This window comes from Anolis carolinensis, chromosome 3 (assembly GCF_035594765.1).
Source record: "Anolis carolinensis isolate JA03-04 chromosome 3, rAnoCar3.1.pri, whole genome shotgun sequence".
In the NCBI taxonomy this organism is placed as follows: domain Eukaryota; kingdom Metazoa; phylum Chordata; class Lepidosauria; order Squamata; family Dactyloidae; genus Anolis; species Anolis carolinensis.
In genome coordinates, this window is record NC_085843.1 from 212654726 (window position 1) to 212675697 (window position 20972).

A 20972-nucleotide genomic window follows, 5' to 3' on the forward strand; every position below is an offset into this window, starting at 1 on the left:
GTTTAAAATGAATGCATGAGCCGAGATAATAGATCAGGCCCGCTCATTTGCCACTGGCATAGCCCAATAGGAATTTTCCTCTCCAGAGCATGTTCATTTTCTCTCTCATCTATGCTTCCTCCTATGGAAACATGCAGCATGGCATGCAGGGGTGTGTAGTGTACTTTTTATGGCAGGGAGGGAATATGGTGGTAGCAGCAAAAATTGTACTCCAGCAGAGAATATTTTCTTGGTCATATCGCTCACACTGCCTTTAACACTGGAGGCAGCAGACATTCATAACCCTACCTCCTTCTCTTTTAGAAAGTGATATTTTGAAAAGGAAAAGTCTGGGTGCTTCCAGACAGTGCCAGACAGTGAGGGATTAATATGTGGGATAAACAAATCTGGGACCTCAGAGCAGGTCACCCCGGACCTGCTGGTCCCAGGCTTTCTTCCCCCGCCATCCTCACAGCCCTTCTGTTTCTCGAGATAAAATAGAGGGGGGACAAGGGACATCCGCTGGATGTTTTTTTTAAAATCACTCAATTATGCCCTGATGCTTATATGCACACATGCAAATATCTTAATACAAATATGGAGAGATTCCTATGTGTGCATATAAGCATCAGTGCATAATGGTGTGAATTTTTTATTGCCGCCAGATTTCCCTCTTTCCCCAATTGCTTATTTAGTATTATAAAGTTTAAAATAAACACTTTCAGATACCTCTAATGGCTCACTGCTTTTTCTCTCTTGAAACCACCCTTTGGGGTGAGAAGGGCGGAATATAAATGCTGTAAATAAATAAATAAATAATAAATAAATCCATGGGAGCCTGAACATCTGATCAGTTGTTTCGAGCTTTTTAAAACCGGCACGGGTGGGAAGCAGTTTCCACAGAGGGTAAAGAGGGAAATCTCGAACTTTACATGACTCCTGGATCACATAGTCATGGGAAGATCTGTCCCCCCCCCCCCCCCGCCCAGAACCAGGATAAAGAGGACCTTTTGGAATTTGATTTTCCCTCTGTTGCTGTGACTGAGCATGCAAATGACATCTGGCCACCACCTTTTAATTCCTTGTCTCCTATTTGTGCTGTGTGGAAGGCCGTTCTGAATCACATATAGTTCCTCGGTGGAACCACTAACTCTTTTTTTCAAGTTCTCAGTCACAAAGAGAATCTTCACATTATCGTTCTCCACATGAAGAGTGTGAAAACAGAGGAGATGGAAGACAAGGATTTAGACTCCTCCTTCTGCTCAAATATTTCTTTAAATTTTCTTTTGAATAAGACTTGTGGGTGATTGTGATTTTCTTGATGACACTATTTAACACAAGTTTTGTTTTTGGGTTATAAATGTCATTTCTCAATTAGTTATATCATTAAAACATGGAAAAAGTTTATTAGGACTTTAAAAAAAGTTTTAAAAGGACATCCTGCAGCACATTTTGCTATAGTTATTCAATGAATAGCTCATAGAGTCTCAACCAATTGAACATAGCTTGTGGTTTCTGGAGTATAACAACTACTTTCAAAGTAAGTACTGTATAATTAAACAGGAAATAACACTTCCAAAACCAGAAGAGATTTTTTCAAATTTTGTTACATAATGTTATTATTTCAAAGTGCAAAGCAAAACTGTCAAAATGCAAATACAGTAGAGTCTTGCTTATCCAACTTTCAGTCATCCAATGTTCTGTATTATCCAAAGCAGTCTGCCTCCCATCTGGATCCACAGCTGTTTCTCTAGGCAGCAACACGCAGTGGCCAACATGCCCAATAAGAACACAATTGCAGCCATGCTCCCAAACAAGTGACAGACTTGTTGTAAAACGTGATGTTTTGGTGCTTAATTTGTAAAATCATAATGTAATTTGACATTTAATAGGCTTTTCCTTATTCCCTCCTTATTATCCAACATTTTTGCTTATCTGCCGTTCTGTTGGCCCATTTATGTTGGATAAGCAAGACTCTACTGTACTGCTTTTCATGACAAAAAGGGTTGACCTCCTTCTCCTGGAATGAATTAGAGGACTATGATGAAATCATATTAATACATGAACTAGAGAAGCATTTAATGATTCATTAGGTTGTTAGCTCACCTTCCTATGGAGCCATGTGACTGTAGCAAAAAAATAATAATCAAGAATGTAGGCAGATGGTTTTAAAAAGGGGAATTCGTGCATTCGTAAATGAGGGACAGCGCTTGGAACAATACATTTGAAAATTAATCGATAATGTTAAGCCAAAAATGGAAAGATGTACTAGCACCATAAATCAAATTCATTTAATAATGTAAGTTATTTGTAATTGACTTAATTGTTAGAGTAGGGCTGAGTATTTGTTTCATTAGTGCTTTTGTACCTTACTGTTCATTCATATTGCACGGTACTACAGACCCCTCCCCACATGGATGAAGCAGTGAAACGAAAGTGAAAGCAGCACAATCCGTTTGCTTTGCTGCTGTTCATTCCACTTGGCGTTCCCTGAGTGGCCCTGGGAGCATGTCTGCCCGCCATGCTTGTTGCCTCTTGCCTGCTTCAGTGCCTGCCTCTTGCCTGCTTATTCTTTAACCTCAAGTGTCCTCTGCATATCAAGAGGGGGCCCTCTCAGAATCAGTGGTACCTTAAGCACAAGTCTTTAAGTTCAGTTCTCCTGTGCATAACAAGAGGGAGACCTCCCAGAATCAGCCTTTATTAACCCCAGCCTTTATGTTAAGTTCTCCTGAGCATACCGAGAGGGAGACCTCTCAGAATCAATGGTACATTAAGCCCAGTCTTTAAGCTAAAATATCTTCTGCATATTGAGAGGGAGACTTCTCAGAATCAGTGGTATCTTAAGCTCTTAGGTTAGAGGGGGGGTCCAGGGGGAAGCAGGAATGTTTTTAAGGAGATTTTATTTATAGAAAGAAAAAAAATCCCTAAAATTCTGGGGATGACCCAAACCTTGTAAGAGTTGGAGGGCTAAAAGTGGTAGGTATGACCTCCATGTGTGGTGATTTTCACCACTCTAACCCTAAAACTGAGTGGAAGGGGAGCCCATTGCCATCAATGGGACGAATACATTTGTATATTCAGATGGGTGCTGATTTCGGATGTGGCGCACAGACATGGAAAAGGAGCCATATCAATGAAACAAACAGAAACAAGAAGCGATTTCATACAAATGCACAACACTATTAATTATTAGTTTACAACATGGGCTATGGCAGAAGATGAGATAAGTGAAACTGATACTAGGCACAGATTTTATTCGAGCCCTTTCGTTCTTTCAGTTACCTTCTCCTAACCCATAATGATTTTCTACATAGAAATCACACATTCCCTAATACAATTCCTGCCTGGGGGTGGTAAATGGAAACAACACACCAGGATGGCCTTAAAGTAGAGGATCTTATCTTACTCCTTTCAATTAAGTGTTCTCAATGAGCCTTATTTCATCTCTTTTCTCTATTCCCACCCAAAGGGCTTGAACTCAGCTACTGCACAACAGTGAATTAGAAAATGGAACCGCTTGTATAATGATTTTTTTTATCTAGCAGTCTGCCTAAAATAGTACAATGTTTGTTAAATGTTCATGGGTAAAATCAACATGCCTATAAATATTGCATTGACACAATGCAGATTAAAATGTCTTGCATGAAACTAGCTCCTGTCTGAAGTGATAGCTGTGTCAATGCAATTGATAATAATGCCCAGACTACATTTTGTAAATGCAATGAAATGCAGGATGTTCATTCTTTTGTTATTTTGAGGGGTGGGAATAATAATCAAGAGGTTAGGAGCAGTAAAGGAAAGCTAATGTTTTCTTGTTTTTTCTTCTTTGTACAGACATTTGTCATTGTCATTCTGTAAGCTTGCTACATGTCTATATTATATTGGATTGTAAAGTGAATTTTCACTCTCTTATCCAGTAACTATTTCTAACCACTCTCTCCATCCATCATGTGGCTATATACTGCTCTCTTCAACATCCATTTGCTTTTCTATCTCACTTGTGTTGTAATTCATCTGCACAAGGTTCGGAAGGCAGGGGAATAAGATCCCTCCACTGAATCGCAATTCATGAGCTAGTCCACAGGTATTTGCTTCTTGGACACATGATTGACAGAGTGACTCATTCCATCACAGAGCTCTGTGGCCTGGTTTTCCTTAGAGGACGAGAGCTACAACATGCAAGGCAACAGCAGACATTAATACACCTGGGGAAAGAATAATTATATCCCTCTCCCCATACAGCAGCAGATGAAATAAGTCTGGAAATTGTAGTGAAAAATAATAGCCTTTGCAAACAACAAAATCTTCATGCTTGCAGTGAAGATCCTAAATATACTCTAAATTCCAGTCAAAGTTGGTGAATACCTAAAAATAGAGAAACATTTACCTAAATGTGATTGTCAGCATTAATTTGTATGTTCAGGTTGTTGGTTTGTTGGATAGATAGAGTTAAAGGTCTGAGCAGAAAATTATCTATGATTCCCAGCATTCACATGGATGGATATCAATATTCATGTATCCAATATCAATTTAAATGGCTTAGTTTTCAGGTGAAGAAGAAGCTCATGCCCAGCCATGCTACTGTATACTTCAGGCACAGGTAGTGGGGACTGAATGATCTTCCATTTAAATTTGGAAAACAATCATGTTAGGGGGAATATTAAGCTCCAGCCTTTCTCCCTGTCTTCTGATTTTCTATACACAAGGTGCATTTTCAGATAAAAGGGCAGTCTTAATCTGTGATCTATATATACTCCAGATGCAATTATGTCTCTCGAGCTCCTCCTAATGCTAAATTTTGTATCAAATTTAACTGATAAAAAGTCTTTCCCCTTGTGAACAGAGAAACAGAGAAACCTTTCTGTTCCTGGCAAGAGGAACTGGAGGTGTAATTCCTTTCTGTGTCCAAACATCAGGTAATGAATTTGGAATACATCTCCAATAATATTTATTTCTCCAGCAGCAGCAGTATGTGGAGGCAGGAAAATGCTGGAACAACATTTTGATGATAATATAAAGAAGCTTAAGGTTGCCTATGTAATCTTCATGTCAATTAACTACAGCTTCTTGTTTCAGATGAAACAGAAAAGAGGAATAAATCCATATGTTAGCCTCAGGGTGCTTCCAGTTGTGAAAAAAAATGCATGAAGTATTAGGTGTTTTCAAATCTTTTTGTACTACCTGCCTAGTCATGGGCTTGCATCCAGCTTCTGTCTTAAAACAATGTGTCTTCTTGCCCTCCCTCTGATCATGTGTCACATCCAGTTTAATTTCATAAATTAATTTTGACCAATTACCATTGAGTCTTTTGAAATTATTATTCGAGAGTTAAACAAACTGACTAGAGCCCCTTCCACATAGCTGAATAAAATCCCACATTTTCTGCTTTGAACTGGAATATATGGCAGTGTGGACTCAGATATCCCAGCTCATAGCAGATATTGTGGGATTTTTCTGCCTTGATATTCTGGGTTATATGGCTGTGTAGAAGGGCCATAGGTTAGGGTTTTAATCCTGTGTAGTGCTGCCTTATGGCCTTTTAATGAATGTTAAATGTTTTAACTTGGTGCATTTTAAATCACTTTTAAAATAACTGTATACTGTTATGAATGACTTTATATCATTTTAATTGTATTTCTTTCAAATATATTGTTAACCACCAGAGTCCCATTATTGGGGGGAAAATGGGTTGTAAAAGAACGAAATAAGTATATCAAAGTGCTAAAGCACATCAGTAATAACACACAAATTAAGATTTAGGATATTTTAAATTTGCATTTATTTGATACAGTTTCCTGGTTTGGATTAAATAGGAAACTGCAACTAATTGGAACACCTTAGGTGGTTTGGCATTATGAAGGGGCTGCACACAGGGATAAAAATGTAATTTATATTTTAGTTTATTAAGATAAAACACAATTCTTCAGTATAGTAAGTCCAATAATACTAGTGCCAAACATAGCTAGTGTTCAAAGACAACTGTTGTTGTTTGGGAGCTTAAAACTCACATTTTCGGTGACCGAGAAAGAAGAAAATCTATTTTTGCTAATCAATGTGATCAACATGAAGACAGATAACGTGTACAAATGAAGAGTTATTCGGGATGCTGCTACATTAACATTAAATACATACTTGAAAAGCTCATTCCTCATTATAGCACGATTTGTCTGAGGGTCAATTGCGTAGATCATAAGATCCGATTTCAAATAATCTTCTTCTGAATAGCCATCTCCAAATCTGCGAGCTCCAATGGATTCGACAACAACTTTTGCACCAGGAATCTGATCTTGAACATAACGTTCCAAAATCCTGATAACAAAGTGCAATGAGAACATATTTTGAGATCAATTGACACTTCTTTCATTAAACAAAAGCTTAGATTTCAAGGTAATTTGAAAACACATACGCCTTATAACATAGCAGGAAAATATCCAGCTTCTTAAAACAGTTCCCCAGGTAAAGTAGAGCAATGTAAAAATAGTTCTCAAGTATTGCGCACTGAATTCTTCTTCTTAATATTTACAATAGTATTTGAGTTTTAAATGACCAGGGAAATTCATGTGGCATTTTACAAATAAAACTGTTAGCGTTATATAGTGAGTATGACCACTTTCTAGAAAGCTAATAAATTATCACACAATATACCTGCCCTGAAAAGTAGTAGAATATTTCATAGGTACATATATATTACAAGTAGCAATACACCTAGCAGGCCTATGGAGATAAAGTAAACCTTATGCTAGTGAGAAAAATGGAATGCTGAGCCAATGTTTACCATAGAACAATAAATACCTGCAGTTAAATCAGAGACATTATATACCAAAAGGCAAAACACTGAAAGATTGCCTAAGCACAACATAGAGGCATAAAAATCACAGATGCTGAATCCAACAAATGAAACCTACTAATGGAAAAGGTATATATAGCCAACACATTTTTGGGTGGGCATCTGCATTCTTAGGACTCTTAAAAGGTATTCAATGAATATTTTCCCATGATGGCCATCTGTTAACCTCTTTAGCAGTAACATCTCTTTTTCTCCAGACCACTAAATGTCTTTGCCTCCATTCTGTTTCATTTCTTTTTTCATTTCATTTTTTTCATTATATGTGTGTGTGTGTGTGTGTGTGTGTGTGTATCAAATTTGAATCCCTGGCACTTTGCTGGTGTTTACTGTTGTTTGACTGGAACTGTCTTCCCATGATGATGGGATTGCATTCTCCTGTGAGACAAGAGCCTATGTTAACAGTAGCAGTGTTGCTAGTAGAGTCCCTGATGTCAGGCAGGCTTTTGCTGATGAGCCAGATGAAATGTGCCAAAGAGCTCTTGGGCAGCTGCAGTTCTGGAGGGTGTCATTGGCAGAAGATCTCTCAGAGACTATGGGACCATAACTTACACTTATCAGAAGGATGGAAGTTCTCTTTTGAATGTCTTCTACCATGAAAACCCTATTATGAGACAATCTAAAATGATACAAGAGATGGTGCCAGAAGATGGCACTTTCATATTGCATTGTACACAATAAGCTATTGGGGTATAGCAGAGGACAACTATGACACAACTGGCCTCAAGCCAAAAAGGACATTCAACTGCTTTCATGTATAACAAGAATATGAAATGTGAGAAGCATGAGTCAAGTAAAGCTAAACACTGGTCTTGGTTCGCTTTGATTCCAATGTGTATCAGTCTCTACTGGGTATGCTGTTGCGCATCTTCGCATGCAAATCCGTGAATGAGTTTGCAACACCTTAACAAGATTCTGGCCCAGATCTTTTGGAAGTCTCTCATTCATAGGGTCTACATAAGTCAAGTTGACTTGATTCATGTAACAACAACATGTATTTTGGAATACCTATATTTTATAGGCATGTCACATATTCCATTTCTGCTTTATAGATGAAGACTTACAATGACATTGATTACAACCTGCTCTGTGTGTTTCATTTCCAGATCACTCATTTTGGCTGCAAACTTTGCTCTTAGTGAATATGTTTCCTTATCAAGCTGAGGAATATGATTTTCTTATTAAACTGAGTACAAATATTTATAAATAATCCTCTTAAATAAGCTTTACAGTTATCAAAATTGTTATTTGATATGTTTTCTGTAGGCTTATGCAATTCAGCTGGAGGGCGATCCGATTTTGGCTTCTGGATTTCGTTGGGCACCCAGATCTGTTTTTAGCTAGGCAGTTGAAAAATCTGGGAAGATCTGGCCAACTGGCAGCAGTGCAGAACTTACAAGGCTCCCTTATCTGTTCCTGGGATCCTTTCCTATCTTCTTTTCAAGGGAGTCTGGGTTTGGAGAACAGAGTTAAGGAAATATTTTTCCTGGGACACTTTTCTTTCTTCCTTTCAAAGATGTCTGGGTTTCTTTGTTGCCCTATTTGCAAATAGTGACTGCTTAAGCAAGGACTTTGGCTTATTGAGTTCTGCTTTACCACAGAGCTGGATGTTGATGTGAAAATTTTGCCAAAGGGATCTCCATGTTAACAGCTCAGACCAGATCTGACTTATCCTACAAAAAAACCCCATCACTATTTGAAAAACTGAAAGCCCAGTGGGAGTATCAATGTTTCATTATATCGAAAGAATTTTTTCCCAGCACTGAAAATTGAAATTTATAGAGAGATTATTATAATAGACCCAACAAAGCCCTTACATTGTATCATGAGATTTGTTTCAAGATCTTCACAATGTTGGAATCCCGGTGGAGGATCACAGGCTAAGCATACAGGTGAGATTTTGAAGATAATAATTCTTCATTTAAAAATAGATATTGGAAATGTGGCAGTGCATAGTGACACAGCTAACTGTAAATGTCAGACAGCTGTAAAGTCTAATTTACTTCCAAATGTTAAAATTGTGGAAATATAAGGGATGTAAAGGGTATTCACAATTCTTCCCTTCCTTAACAAGAAGGGTGTGTCAATACACTCAGACACCCCATCAAGAAAATAGTGAATTGTCACAACATTTACTTGTTTGTTTCTCATTTCAGGTCCTTTTATGAAAAATTAATTCACACAAAGTTAAGCAAAACAGACTAGTTTTCTGTCAAACTTTTTTTTTGTGAAAAAATGAAAAAAATATATGCAAAACACTTTTTTTCTGCATGAAACTGAATTTCCTCCACTATGCCCGAAATATTTTTGTGGGCAAAAATTACCAATGTGTGAGTTGTAGGCAGAATGACAAGCCACAACTACAGAATTTCCCACACAGAAGACAATATTCTTGATACATGAATAATTTGAGAACAGCACAAGTCTCCAGTCTTTCTTGCAGCAGAAAGATAATTGCTAAAATTGCTTCCTTCAGGAACACAAGTAGCAAAGAATTACATTAATACACAAGGAAGATTAGTTGGATAAAATATTTTGATTTCAGTTTTCCATCTCTGTGTGAGTCTACACCAGGGGTTCTCAAACCTTTTCAGCCACTGAGCCCTTTTTGAAACAAAAATTTCTTGTGGAGCCCCAAGGAATGTTTATATGTTACATTATATATTGCATTATATATAATGTGTATTAGGCCTGTGTGATCAATGAAAAAATGTTTCAATATTCATTACTAAATTAGGGGGCATAGAGAATAGATTCTAAAGTGTTTCTAAAATATCATTGGGGTCTGTATTGTAACTATAATGATACAACAAATTCTTCATTACTTTTCCTTAAGCAATGGTGCAAGGGAGGGAGTCCAGCCCCTTTTATTCTGCCAGGCAGGAAAAGCACAGTCAAACCACCCCAACAGATGCCCATCCAGCCTTTGAAAGAACAACAACAATGACAACAATAGGAAACCTACCAGATAAACTTTGGAGTTACTGCCTCTCAACTTTGAGTACCTCACAGGGTTGATTAAACTCTCATCAATCCCCTTTAAAGAATGAACATGGAGGAGAAGGAGGAGGAGGAAGAGGCACAAGGTGATAAGCAGAATTTTGGGAAATGAAGTTTGGGAAGATGAGGACCCATGTGGCAGAGAATTCAAAAGGTCCTGCCCTGAACTACATTTCCAAGAATTCTGCTCACTTCCCATGTTAAATAATTTGGGTTTTCCCTCTCCAAGTTGGAGGAGTTAGTTTTAAAATGGAGTGCTGCATTGCCCCCAGATCAGCAGCGCCAGAGAATTCAAAAGGCCCTGTCCTATACATTTTCCAGAAATCTGCTTGCTTCCCATGTTAAAGCCTTAGTGAGAGTGTGGTCTCTGTTTGTCTGTCCCTTCTTCCTTGCCTGGCTAGGTCTCCCTCTCTACGTCCCTCCCTCCCTCTGGGAAGTGAAGTTTGGGAAGGTGAAGATCCCTATGGCAGAGAATGCAAAAGGCCCTGCTCTAAACTACATTTCCTGGAATTCTGCTCACTTCCCCGCATTAAAGCCTTAATGTGAGTGTGGTCTCTACCTCTTTCTCTGGGCTAATCATGTGCAGAAGTGCTTCTTCCTGGTCTGGCCAACCTTCCAGGCATTGATACTTCCCTACCTCCCCCCCCTCACTACCCTCTTTGGGGAAAAGAGTAGGGCTTCTCCCTCCACTCTGTCCCCACCATTCTTCTCAGGCTTCTTTGGGAAAACCAAAACCAGCCCTTTTGGGGGATAAGCAGTGCCCATGATGGAGAACTGGAGCCATTTACAAGACTTACATAACTCATCCAAAACATAGATCAGTGTTTTGAATTGAAGTTTTGCGTGGCTGCCCCTTGTGTTTTAAATATTGCTTTGTATGTACGAATCTAACAGATTACAAATGAAAAATGAATTACAAATGAAATTTTGCACAGATACACACACACACACACACACACTTTTTGACCAACATAAACTTCATAGTATTTCAGTGGAACACCCCAGGGGCCATCCAGTCCATCTTTCTTTTGCCATGCAGGTAAAAGCATAATCAAAACACCCCCAACAGATGGCTATCTAGCCTTTGCAAGAATGATAATAATAATAATAATAATAATAATAATAATAATAATAATAATAATAATAATAACAACAACAGGAGGAGGAGGAGGAATCCCAGGGACCATCAAGTCCAACCCAAGGGCTCCACACTTTGAGAACCACTGGTCTAGACTGACCAAATAAATTGAGGCTGATCTGGTTTAGCGTACACCAGATTAACTTCAGAATGGGTTAGAAAAACACTCCCCCAGCTATTGTGGAGGTGGGAAGGGGTTGATTGCTCTTTCTGGTCCCTCCCATCCTCCGGGTCATGGTGGTCTCTTGCTGTAACATAGATCTTATCTGTTGACCATAACCTGCAGTGATGTTGTTCAGAGTAACAAGATGGCAAGGGAGGGGAGAGAGGAGAAACTCCTCTTCTCTGCCCTCTCCCTTTTCCAATCAGAGGACAGGAGAGGATAGCAACTGCCATCTCATGTCCCTAGACTATCTTAGTCCAGGAAAACAGTTGTGGCCAGTTCTGGAACTTTTGTTGAGACTGATCCAAAATTGGGGGATAGACCAATTTCTGGGCCAGAATTTTGACTACTCTTCAACTTTGGTTAATGTGTGGCAAGGCAGTGTTAAGGGAGCCTTCCCTGAATTATCTCAGCTGATGTGGGGCCCATCCAATCTAAGTAGTCAGTGTAGATGTACTCTCTCTCAATTCCCGCCTATTCTCCCTTTCTTCCTTCTTTCTATTCCTTTCTTCTTTTTCTTCCTTCTTCTTTCTCCCTTCATCTATTTGTGGGTGAATGCATGAACATAGGGGTTTTGAATCAAATTACGAAAGACTACAGTTTTTAGCATGGAATTTGGTCTTTCATTCTTTTTGTCCCCTCTGCACTGAACAGCTGTTCTGATTTATTCAAAGCTTCTAACTAAGACTCTGCAAAAGTTGGAGTCATTGATGGAAACACGTACATCAAGATGCGGGCACTGTCTGGAGATTGTTTCATATAACCAGCTTTGTATGCAATTAAATGGTATTTGTTAGTCATTTGATTCTACACACATTCTCTCATCTCTTCCCTAAAGGTTGAACTTTGCTGTTGAGGGACTTGGTGTTTCCTGACTACACAAAACACAGTATTTTACATTACTAAAATGACACCTTTATTGCTATTGTGCTTGCTGCCTGGAATGTTAAACAAGTGCCTTAAATTAGTGGACTCTCCTGTGACATAATTAGTGATAAGTAGCAGAGTTTTCTCTTCAAATGATTGCCCCATTTTATGACTCATTTGTTATGATATATTTTGTTTTCAATGGCTTTAGAGGATGGAGACTCCTAAAAAAATGTGTTATTTTAAATGTTGGTACATTTTTAATAGAAAATAGTATGTTTAATCTTTGTGTTGATGGCATTTCTTTTCAAATTGGCTAAATCTTGGACTGTGAGTGTTTTGAATGTCAATAACATTACTATTAGGAAAAAGTGTGGTGTAGTGTTTGAGCATTGGATTATGACTCTCAAGACCATGGCATAAATCCCTGCTCTGTCATGAGACTCATTGGATGACCTTGGGCAAGTCACTCTATCAGCCTCAGAGTAAGGCAATGGCAAACCTTTCCTGAACAAATTTTACCAAGAAAACCCTGTGATAGGTTTGTTCTGGGGGGTAATCATAGGTCAGCGACAACTTGTAGGAACACAGCAGCAACAACAGCTGTTGTTGCTTTATCAATGTTAAGTTTTACTTTCCCTTAAGTTTTGGATGCTGCTTTAAAAAATCTTATATGAAATTACTGTATAAATTAAATTAAATACATAAATAACACACAGCAGCTTGCTGTATAAACATAGACACTCAGTTATTTTTAAAGGGTGACAGTAGTATGAATAAGTACACAACAGTTGCCCCATACATCCTCCCAAACGAGTAGTGCTAAGAGTGGTACTTGGACATTTTCTTGAGTGTCTGGAGACGCTGATGAGCAAGAATGTTTTGTATTTTGAAAATGCATTCATAAATTTCATGTGCTAACAATCTCATATCTTGCACTGACAATAAGAACTGTGGTCAGAAACCAGCTTTCTGTGCAAAAATATTTTATGTGCAGAAAGCTTACCTTCAGGACATAATAGGCACAAACATTCATAATTTATTTGCAGAGAAAAAAATTCAACTGGAAATAACTTAAAAATTATATGGGTTTGGTAACTTTCTTGCACAAGGGGAAGAAATGTAGAAAGAATTATATCTCTAGGCTGTATTTCTCAAATTTGTTTTAAAGCCATAGCATCGAATACAACTATGCTATAGAATTAATGAAGTCTGACATAAACTGTTATGGCTCGATTCTATGCAATCATGGGATCTGTATTTCCTACAAGGTCTTCATCCTCCTCTGCCAAGGAGTGTTGATGCCTCATCAAACTCTAATTAATCAAACCATGATTTAGTTCCCGTGACAGTTAATATGCTATCAAACTGCATTAATTATACAGTGTAGATGCATCCTAGTTGATTTTGAGCATGTTGTCAGGGAAAATGTTCATAAGGAAATGTCTTATGAAATGTTATGTGTTTTAAAAATTGATTGAGGAGAAGAAGTAGTTTAATTTCTATAGTGGAACACTCCTCAGTATGTACTTTTATACCAGCAACTTAAGAGCCAAAAAGAGCTTTAAATATCTGGCTACAGTGTCTGAAAGTACTGATCTATATTGGAAAAAAGGAAAAAGGCCATCATAGCTGTTTTTATAATAAGCACTTTCAGAGATGCCAACCTAAATTAATTTATATTTTATACGGTTTAATGTATTGTTGCTCTGCAGGAGAATGAATAAAATAATGTTTGGCACAGAAATAAATAATAAAACCTAAAACTTTGAAGTCAGCATTATCAGCTTTAATTGGTTTTATCAGTATATTAATCAACAAGGATTTCACTTCATTAATCACTGAGGATTTGTTTCAGTATGTGGGAGCTGTAAGTTAAGATCATGATCTGTTTTATTTTTGCAAGGCTCTTTCGCCTTGCAAATAGTATACTACTATAAAAAGGAATGGGGATAGGGAATCTAGAAGATAACTTCTAACACTGAATGGTACCTTTTTCTTGTCCAAATTATAATTAATCTTACAGTATATCTGCTCTTCCAAAAATACAACAGTATGTTTAGTTTTTGCTTTTTAAATATAATTAATTTTCTGAAAGATTTATCATGCAAGGCCAGCAAGATCTTCAAGGAACATTATCACACCATGTCCTTTTAGCATCTATTAGGGTTGCCATCCTATTCTCAGTAAAAATGGGAACAAACATTGCCCTTCTTCCTTCTACACAGTCCCCTAATAATGCTTATTAACACAGATCTTCCTATCTGCTTTCTGCACCACGTCATAGTCTATTCCTCCCCACCTATGCTTTGCCCTTCCTAGATCATGTCTCTTAATTTTTGCATCTGCACAATTTCAAGATATAGTGCGAGAATCTGCCATTTCATTTTTGTTGATATGTAATTTCACAGTTAAGTAGTGCTACTTTTCTGGTTTCCCATGCATGCGTTCATCTCTCAGTACCTCCCATCATACTAAATATGGATGCATTGTTGACTCCAGTAGATGGCAATGTATTCCAAATCCCAGCCTTATATAAATTAGCTTATCCTGCTGGAGATGGTGTAGTTATCACTTTCAAACCTGGTTTTTGGGGTGTTGATTCCACAACAACAGAAGTTTGGGGGTTATAATCAGTGATAATGTTTGTCAATTAGCATTCAGTACACCATAGTAGAACTAAAGATGTACACCCAATTTCAAAAGGTAATTCTTTTTGACAAATCAATGCTGTTCGCATGTGTATAAATGTAGCTGAACACACAAAGCAGTAGCTTTTCCAAAAATATTCCTGCAGTATATCTCACATGAAAGGAATTCTTATACACGAACAAAAAAATCAGAATCATGCCAGGAAAGATCTTCAAAACTGCACAGTTAAAATAATTATTTTAATAAAATAAAAATTGTGGGTTAATGGAGCAAAAGGGGCAACTAATAGCAACACAGTTGTAGATCCCATCCATCTGTTGAAAACTGAATGGCTACAGCTTGGTAACAGAGAAGGGGAGTAGAGAAAAGTTATGCTCACAACATGCCCATACCACTACATAGATTCATCCAACATTGTGGCAGCAGCTCTGAAAAGATTCATTCTAACAACAGGGGGAACCCTGGAATGACATTGATATGCAATGATGTCATGTGATAAGCAGTATGCTCACTGAATGTTAAACAACTACAAACGTGCACTCTTATGTGATAATGTGGAAATTTATGGTGTCAGTTTCTCTCTCATCCTACTTCTTAGGTAGACATTATTTTCCTATTATTGACATTTCAGACCAGTATACAATAAAAACACTTTCAGTCATAAATAACTTCTAATATTTTATCATTTTTCCATTACAAAATTTATTTACAGAGTGAAAAAATGCTCATTACCCTATCAGTTCATCCTTGTGCTGTTCCACAATAGTAGGAGGAACATTTGAGACAATGACTTGCATATCCAATTGATTGACCACAGAGACCTGGAAACAGATAAGCAAAATGCAGTTGACATTCCAAATTGTATATTTTTATCTCAGAAAAAGAAACAAATAAATATCTTGTGAAGTTATTCATCCACAGATGTAACTGCTGTTGATTTGAACCAGAATGGAGAAACTTGCCAAGCAAGATACAGCTGGATCATAGTTCTTGTGTTCTTGTATTTAAGTTGACAAGATTTTAAAAGGTTTAAATTTGACTAGAACACATCTCAGTATAGAGAAGCCATAATTTCATAATGAAGACACTTATCTGCAAATTAACTGTTCAGATTACTCATGTTAGTTTAATGGAAACAATTGTCAATGTGTACACAATTTAGACCATGAAACTGATTGTCAAAGCCATTGACTTGTTTTTAAGATTGAAGTAGTCATTGCTTACCCTCAAGGACTTTTTTCAAAACAGAACAGAAAGGACAACCTGTAATAGTAAGGTCAACAGCATGCTTGTATTTTGTTCTTTTGAAGCAGGAACAGTGAGAGTTCATACATTTGAAGAAGTAATCAAAATGTGTTTGCTTCTTCTCCAAAATGGTATGATACAACTGGAAATGATAATGTGAGGTAAGGAATGTGGCTTGAGTGATTTTGGAAATGTACATGAGAATGAGTTAACAAAAAGAGGAAATTTGTGACTTCCTCTGTCACACAGAGAATTGCTTTTTCCTGCTGGCATTCACATTTGTGAGTGGAGAAAAAAAACTAAGAGAACGATCTCCTTTTCATGTGAGAAAATACAGTTGAGAACTTTGTTCAGGCTGTAAAAAGAGAAGTTACTTCAGATTCCAAACTGTCACGGTCTTGATAAAAACAGAATTTTCTATTAAATGTTTCGGGAAGTCAATTATAACAAATATTATATCACTTTGTGCTTTTTCTTCTTGAAATATATATACACATTTAGGGAAAGTAACAAATCTATACCCTTACTCCACTAAACAGACATTGTTTCTGCCAGGTAAGGATAAAGAACTGATTAGGAAGGACAATTCAACAGTAATGTTTCTCAGCTTAAACTATTACTTACTTATTGCTTATAAATACTATCTGTAAAACCCAACTGGAAAAATTGATTATGCTTGTGCTATACTCAGTTACTTTCCTAATGGTTTGCTGCTTATCATGTTTCATTTTCTTGAGAAACAAGTGATAATAGGGGTTTGAGTCAGTCAAAGGTAAGCACTTTTAAATTGCCCCAATCAATGCACAATCAACATATTGTAAAACAGTGACACTTATATTCTGTCTGGGATTTCTGTGTATGATTTAGCATCACATGATCAATGCTGATTTCAATGTGAATGATTAAAAGGGGTGTGACACTGCTTCCATTGTCCTTCAAACACAGCGGAAGGGACACAGCCAAACTTCAGGGGAAGAAAGGCTAGAAAGGAAGGAGAGACCATGTTCAAAACTGAACTCAGTCCTCAGAAATTCACAAATGTAGGGGAGGGGAACTTGATGTGATGATGGGTATACCATGTAGGGTATATGCCTGCTAGGGGACGAGCTCACTTCCACATGATAAATAGCCTCTGTATGCAACCTATCTGCCAGCATTTAGTGACTGATAAGCTTCTCATTTTTGCAGTCACAACAAGACAGCAGAGTCGATTGATGTGTCACTGCACATAACTAGGAAAGCTGGGTTTGCTTTAATTAGTCACAACCGCCTACAGCAATGGCATCAGAAGATCTACCTAATGTAGTCCAAAACACATGAAACTTCAAGAAACAACTGTGAGTAGAGAAAAAGTACTGACTTCTCCTGCAACAGAAGTACACATCAAAACACATATTTCTGTACTTACAAGTACATCTGATTTGTTACTCAGTCCTTTCCCATAGTTGTCGGTTGCAATGACCTGAAACTTGAAATAAGATCGTCGCATATTTTTGAAGAGCATTGCAGTTTTGATAAGCCCTGAATAGGGCTCAATGACGAAGCCTTCTTTGCCATCCTTGATTGGAGGGATGATGAGTCGGTACTGCATAGCGCTGTAGTTTCCAGTGTCTCTATCACTGGCCTAAGTAAAAAATAATGAAACAAAACAGAAAAACTACTGAGATAAACATGTGATTAAGAAAAATATACTTTGATATTTTTAATCCATTTAGTAATTACTGTTACTTATGTATAGTAAAATAATAAATGCAACCTTCTACTATATAAGAGACATCTGATAGTTATTTTTTATTAGTATCGTGTAAAATTGACCATCAAAATAGCAACAAGTGGAAAATTGCAAATGATATGGTAGAAATTTCATTTTTGTATGTTCTCTAGAGCACATAGCTTAAAATTGTGGGGCAACTTTCACTTGTACCTACAGACCTAGGGAATTATTCAACCAAAAATAATAACTTAAAGTTCCAGTGATTTTAATGGAAGAGGTGAGCACATGCCTAAGTTCGTTCCATAGAAATTGGTGCAGTATAACTGCATTAGCTTTGGCTTAATTATGACTTTCAATAACATGGATCTTTTGCAACTTTCTAGAAATGTTTTATAGATTACTGATTAAATGGGTTATTGTCATATAATACTATAAGCTCTATGATATTTCCATTTTTGCATATTGAAAGGTGACATAAAAAGTACTGCCCATTTAAGAAGAAAGTATTTGGAACGCATAGGCTGGCATCAGGAACACTTAAAGAGTCAAACTTTTAATTCTTATATGAACTGTCCAGATTATCACTTCCTCAACCAACTTGCAATAATAAAATTGGTTAAACTTTGAGTTTTGAAATTCCCCAAATTTTGGAATATAGTTCTTGACTCAACAATGTATCAAATAAATATAAGGTGTTTGCTTTAGGAGAAAATGTGCTTAAATATACATATTTTAGAAGATAGTATGTTTTAAAATGTATATTTTCAAGGAAGTACATGCACTTTCATTTCACTCATGCAGCATGGAAATTCCCAGATTTTTCAGATGAATGTGGAAAGAGGAAATATGAACATATAAATAATCACATAAAATAGATTGCTGTATCCATCCGAGTTGTCAGTTGATTGAGCTGTAAAGATTTCAGCACTAGCACCTATTCATTTGAATTTCATCATGATTTCTGACTGATCATTCATTCAAAGATCTTTAAATTCAAGATATATGTGTGCACATTTGTGGATCACATTCAACTGCTTTAGGACCACTAGTGGGAAACACAACTTTGCCTATGATATAACCCATTCAAATCCTTTTTAATACAAGCCTTGTTTATTATCTCTATAATTTGTCTTGAAGGTAAATAATTTTGTCACTTCATTAAAAGAAGATATATGATGCCTCAAGGGTTGTGATATGATTGTCAGGGAAAAGAAAAGAAAAAAAACAGTAATTAATCCTAATGACAATATATCTTTCTTTTTGTTCATCTCACAATGCTGTTATGAGGAAGATGATATATGCCCTTTGTGCAAAAAACTCAACCCTGTGATAATTAGAAGTAGCTTGCACTTCTGGGTTCAGATTTACAATCAGGTTTAGACATGTTCTAAATAGGGAGTTTAAACTTTTAGAATGGACATATAACATTTGTTAAAATATAAGCCACATGTCATCCTAATGTTCATATTCACATCTGGAAATTCATCACAACACATCCTGCTGGTCCCAATAATTTCTTTTGGAACTAATGAGTCCAGAAACACCAGTGACCTGCCCATAAATGATTTAAATAAACTCGCACTGTGATCTTTTTGAAATTAGAAAGGACAGCTTCTACTCATTACCTTGAAGTTGTTAAAGTGAGGGCAAAGGGAATACCTGAGCCTAAGGCGCCTCTCAACTCAATAATTATGTAACTGGAATATATGGTTTCCTGTTATGGCTCAATCAGAACTTAAAAGAGAGAGGGAAGACATTCTGCCTATTTACATGCATTGGGACTTAACAAAATTCCTAAATTTAAGCACATTTAAATACTCAATGATTGTAATCAAAGGCTATAGCCCAAAGTGTCAAGTAGCAAACGTTGTATGTGCAACAGACCTTCTAACAGACCTGGAGGTGCTTAAACACTGAAGGGCTTTCACCCTGCCTAGATGCCATGCCCTCCCATTGGCTGTATTGGAGGGGAGATATCGAAAGACCCCCTTCAAGGAGAGATTATGCCCATGTGAGTCCGGACACACAGAAACAACCGAACATGTGCTCCTTCAATGCATGTTCTACAGAGACATTTGAACTAATTTAATATCTCCATGTCTTCTTAAATACCCAGGATGCACCAGAAAAATTTATACCACCCTGCTGCTAAGTTCTGTGTTGCAGAACTTAAAATATGACAGATTATGATAGACCCTGCAGGGCAGCACTCTGACGGGTGCGCAGCTGGAGCAACCTGTTGCAGATGAGGTGTTGCTGGAGTTGTAATGTGCCCCTTCCTCTCCCTCTAGTGCTCCCCTAGGATTTTGATCCCTCCTATCAGACTTCCCCCCCTTGGTTCCGTAACTGCTTTGCTAACCATGACTTTAAACAGTACTGTTTTCTAATCTTTTTTATGACAGCCTCTCTAGGGAACTGTGTTTTCTCATCCCAGGGCATTTGTGCCCATCTCTGTGCTGGTCATGGACCATAATAAAGTCTTGATTGAAAAGACCTTCTGTAAATTTTCCTTTAAAAGGGGTTTTCATAATATCCAACAACTTGCTTTAAACCTTCTGTGAACTTTGTCTGGCACAATGTAAGGGTTTTCTATTAGAAAAATAAACAGAAAATGTAAGGCAATTTACCACTTTTTGTGAATGCTGACAAATTATCTACTGTTTGGAATTGCAGCCACTGTCATTAAATTCATTGGCAATTATCTCTTGAAGCTCATTCTGCAAGCTTTGGACTGAAAAAAATATGGACCAATGGCTGGAAGCAGTTGTGATCTGGATGGCCAACTATTCCGAATAATGAAAACTGATACATTAACATAATTTGCATAAGCACACAATCAATCTGTTTGCCATGACAATCACTGGATTGTCATGGCAAAACAGAACTGGACTTGGATTATATCATCTATCTTGTAACATTGAATCCCCCCTTTCCAAATCACTACACATTCTGAAATGAAGGTCTTATTCACAATGACAAATCAAATCATCTTACATCTCTTATATTTTAAAATGCAGCCCTTACAAGGCAAGACAGTGCCTAAAGACAGAGGCTTGCAGTCAAAAAAATATTTTTCTCTCTCCTTTTGTTGTTCCCTATCTTTGAATGAGTGTGTATGTAAGTAGCTTAATGGGTGAAAAAAAAAATTGTGTGACCAGGAATGGATAATAAACCCATTGCTTTTCTAATCAGTGTTATTTTGTAAATTACCTGTTTCAATAGGCTACTGGAATGAACCACATAGTGAGCTCTTGGGTAAAGCTACTGAAACATAACCATATGCAAATGAAGCAATTCTGAGTCCCCCTTGGGGTTGAAAATGGTGGGGTACAAATATGGTAAATAAATAAATATTTAAGATAACAATGAG

At 37.2% G+C, this 20972-nt stretch overlaps 1 protein-coding gene across 12 annotated transcripts in view; it reads right to left on the reverse strand.

The window, feature by feature from the left end:
• pcdh15 (protocadherin related 15) overlaps positions 1 to 20972 on the reverse strand; it is a 1032943-nt gene that overhangs the window by 59751 nt on the left and 952220 nt on the right. For all 12 annotated transcript variants that reach the window (XR_010005016.1, XM_062977492.1, XM_062977488.1 and 9 more), the window contains 3 exons: positions 17297 to 17512; positions 15376 to 15464; positions 6112 to 6288 (listed from right to left, as the gene is read on the reverse strand). Coding sequence is in view for 11 of the 12 variants with exons in the window: in XM_062977492.1 (XP_062833562.1) it covers positions 6112 to 6288; positions 15376 to 15464; positions 17297 to 17512 (482 nt within the window). In the remaining variant the exon portion in view is untranslated. The remainder of the gene's footprint in view (positions 1 to 6111; positions 6289 to 15375; positions 15465 to 17296; positions 17513 to 20972) is intronic.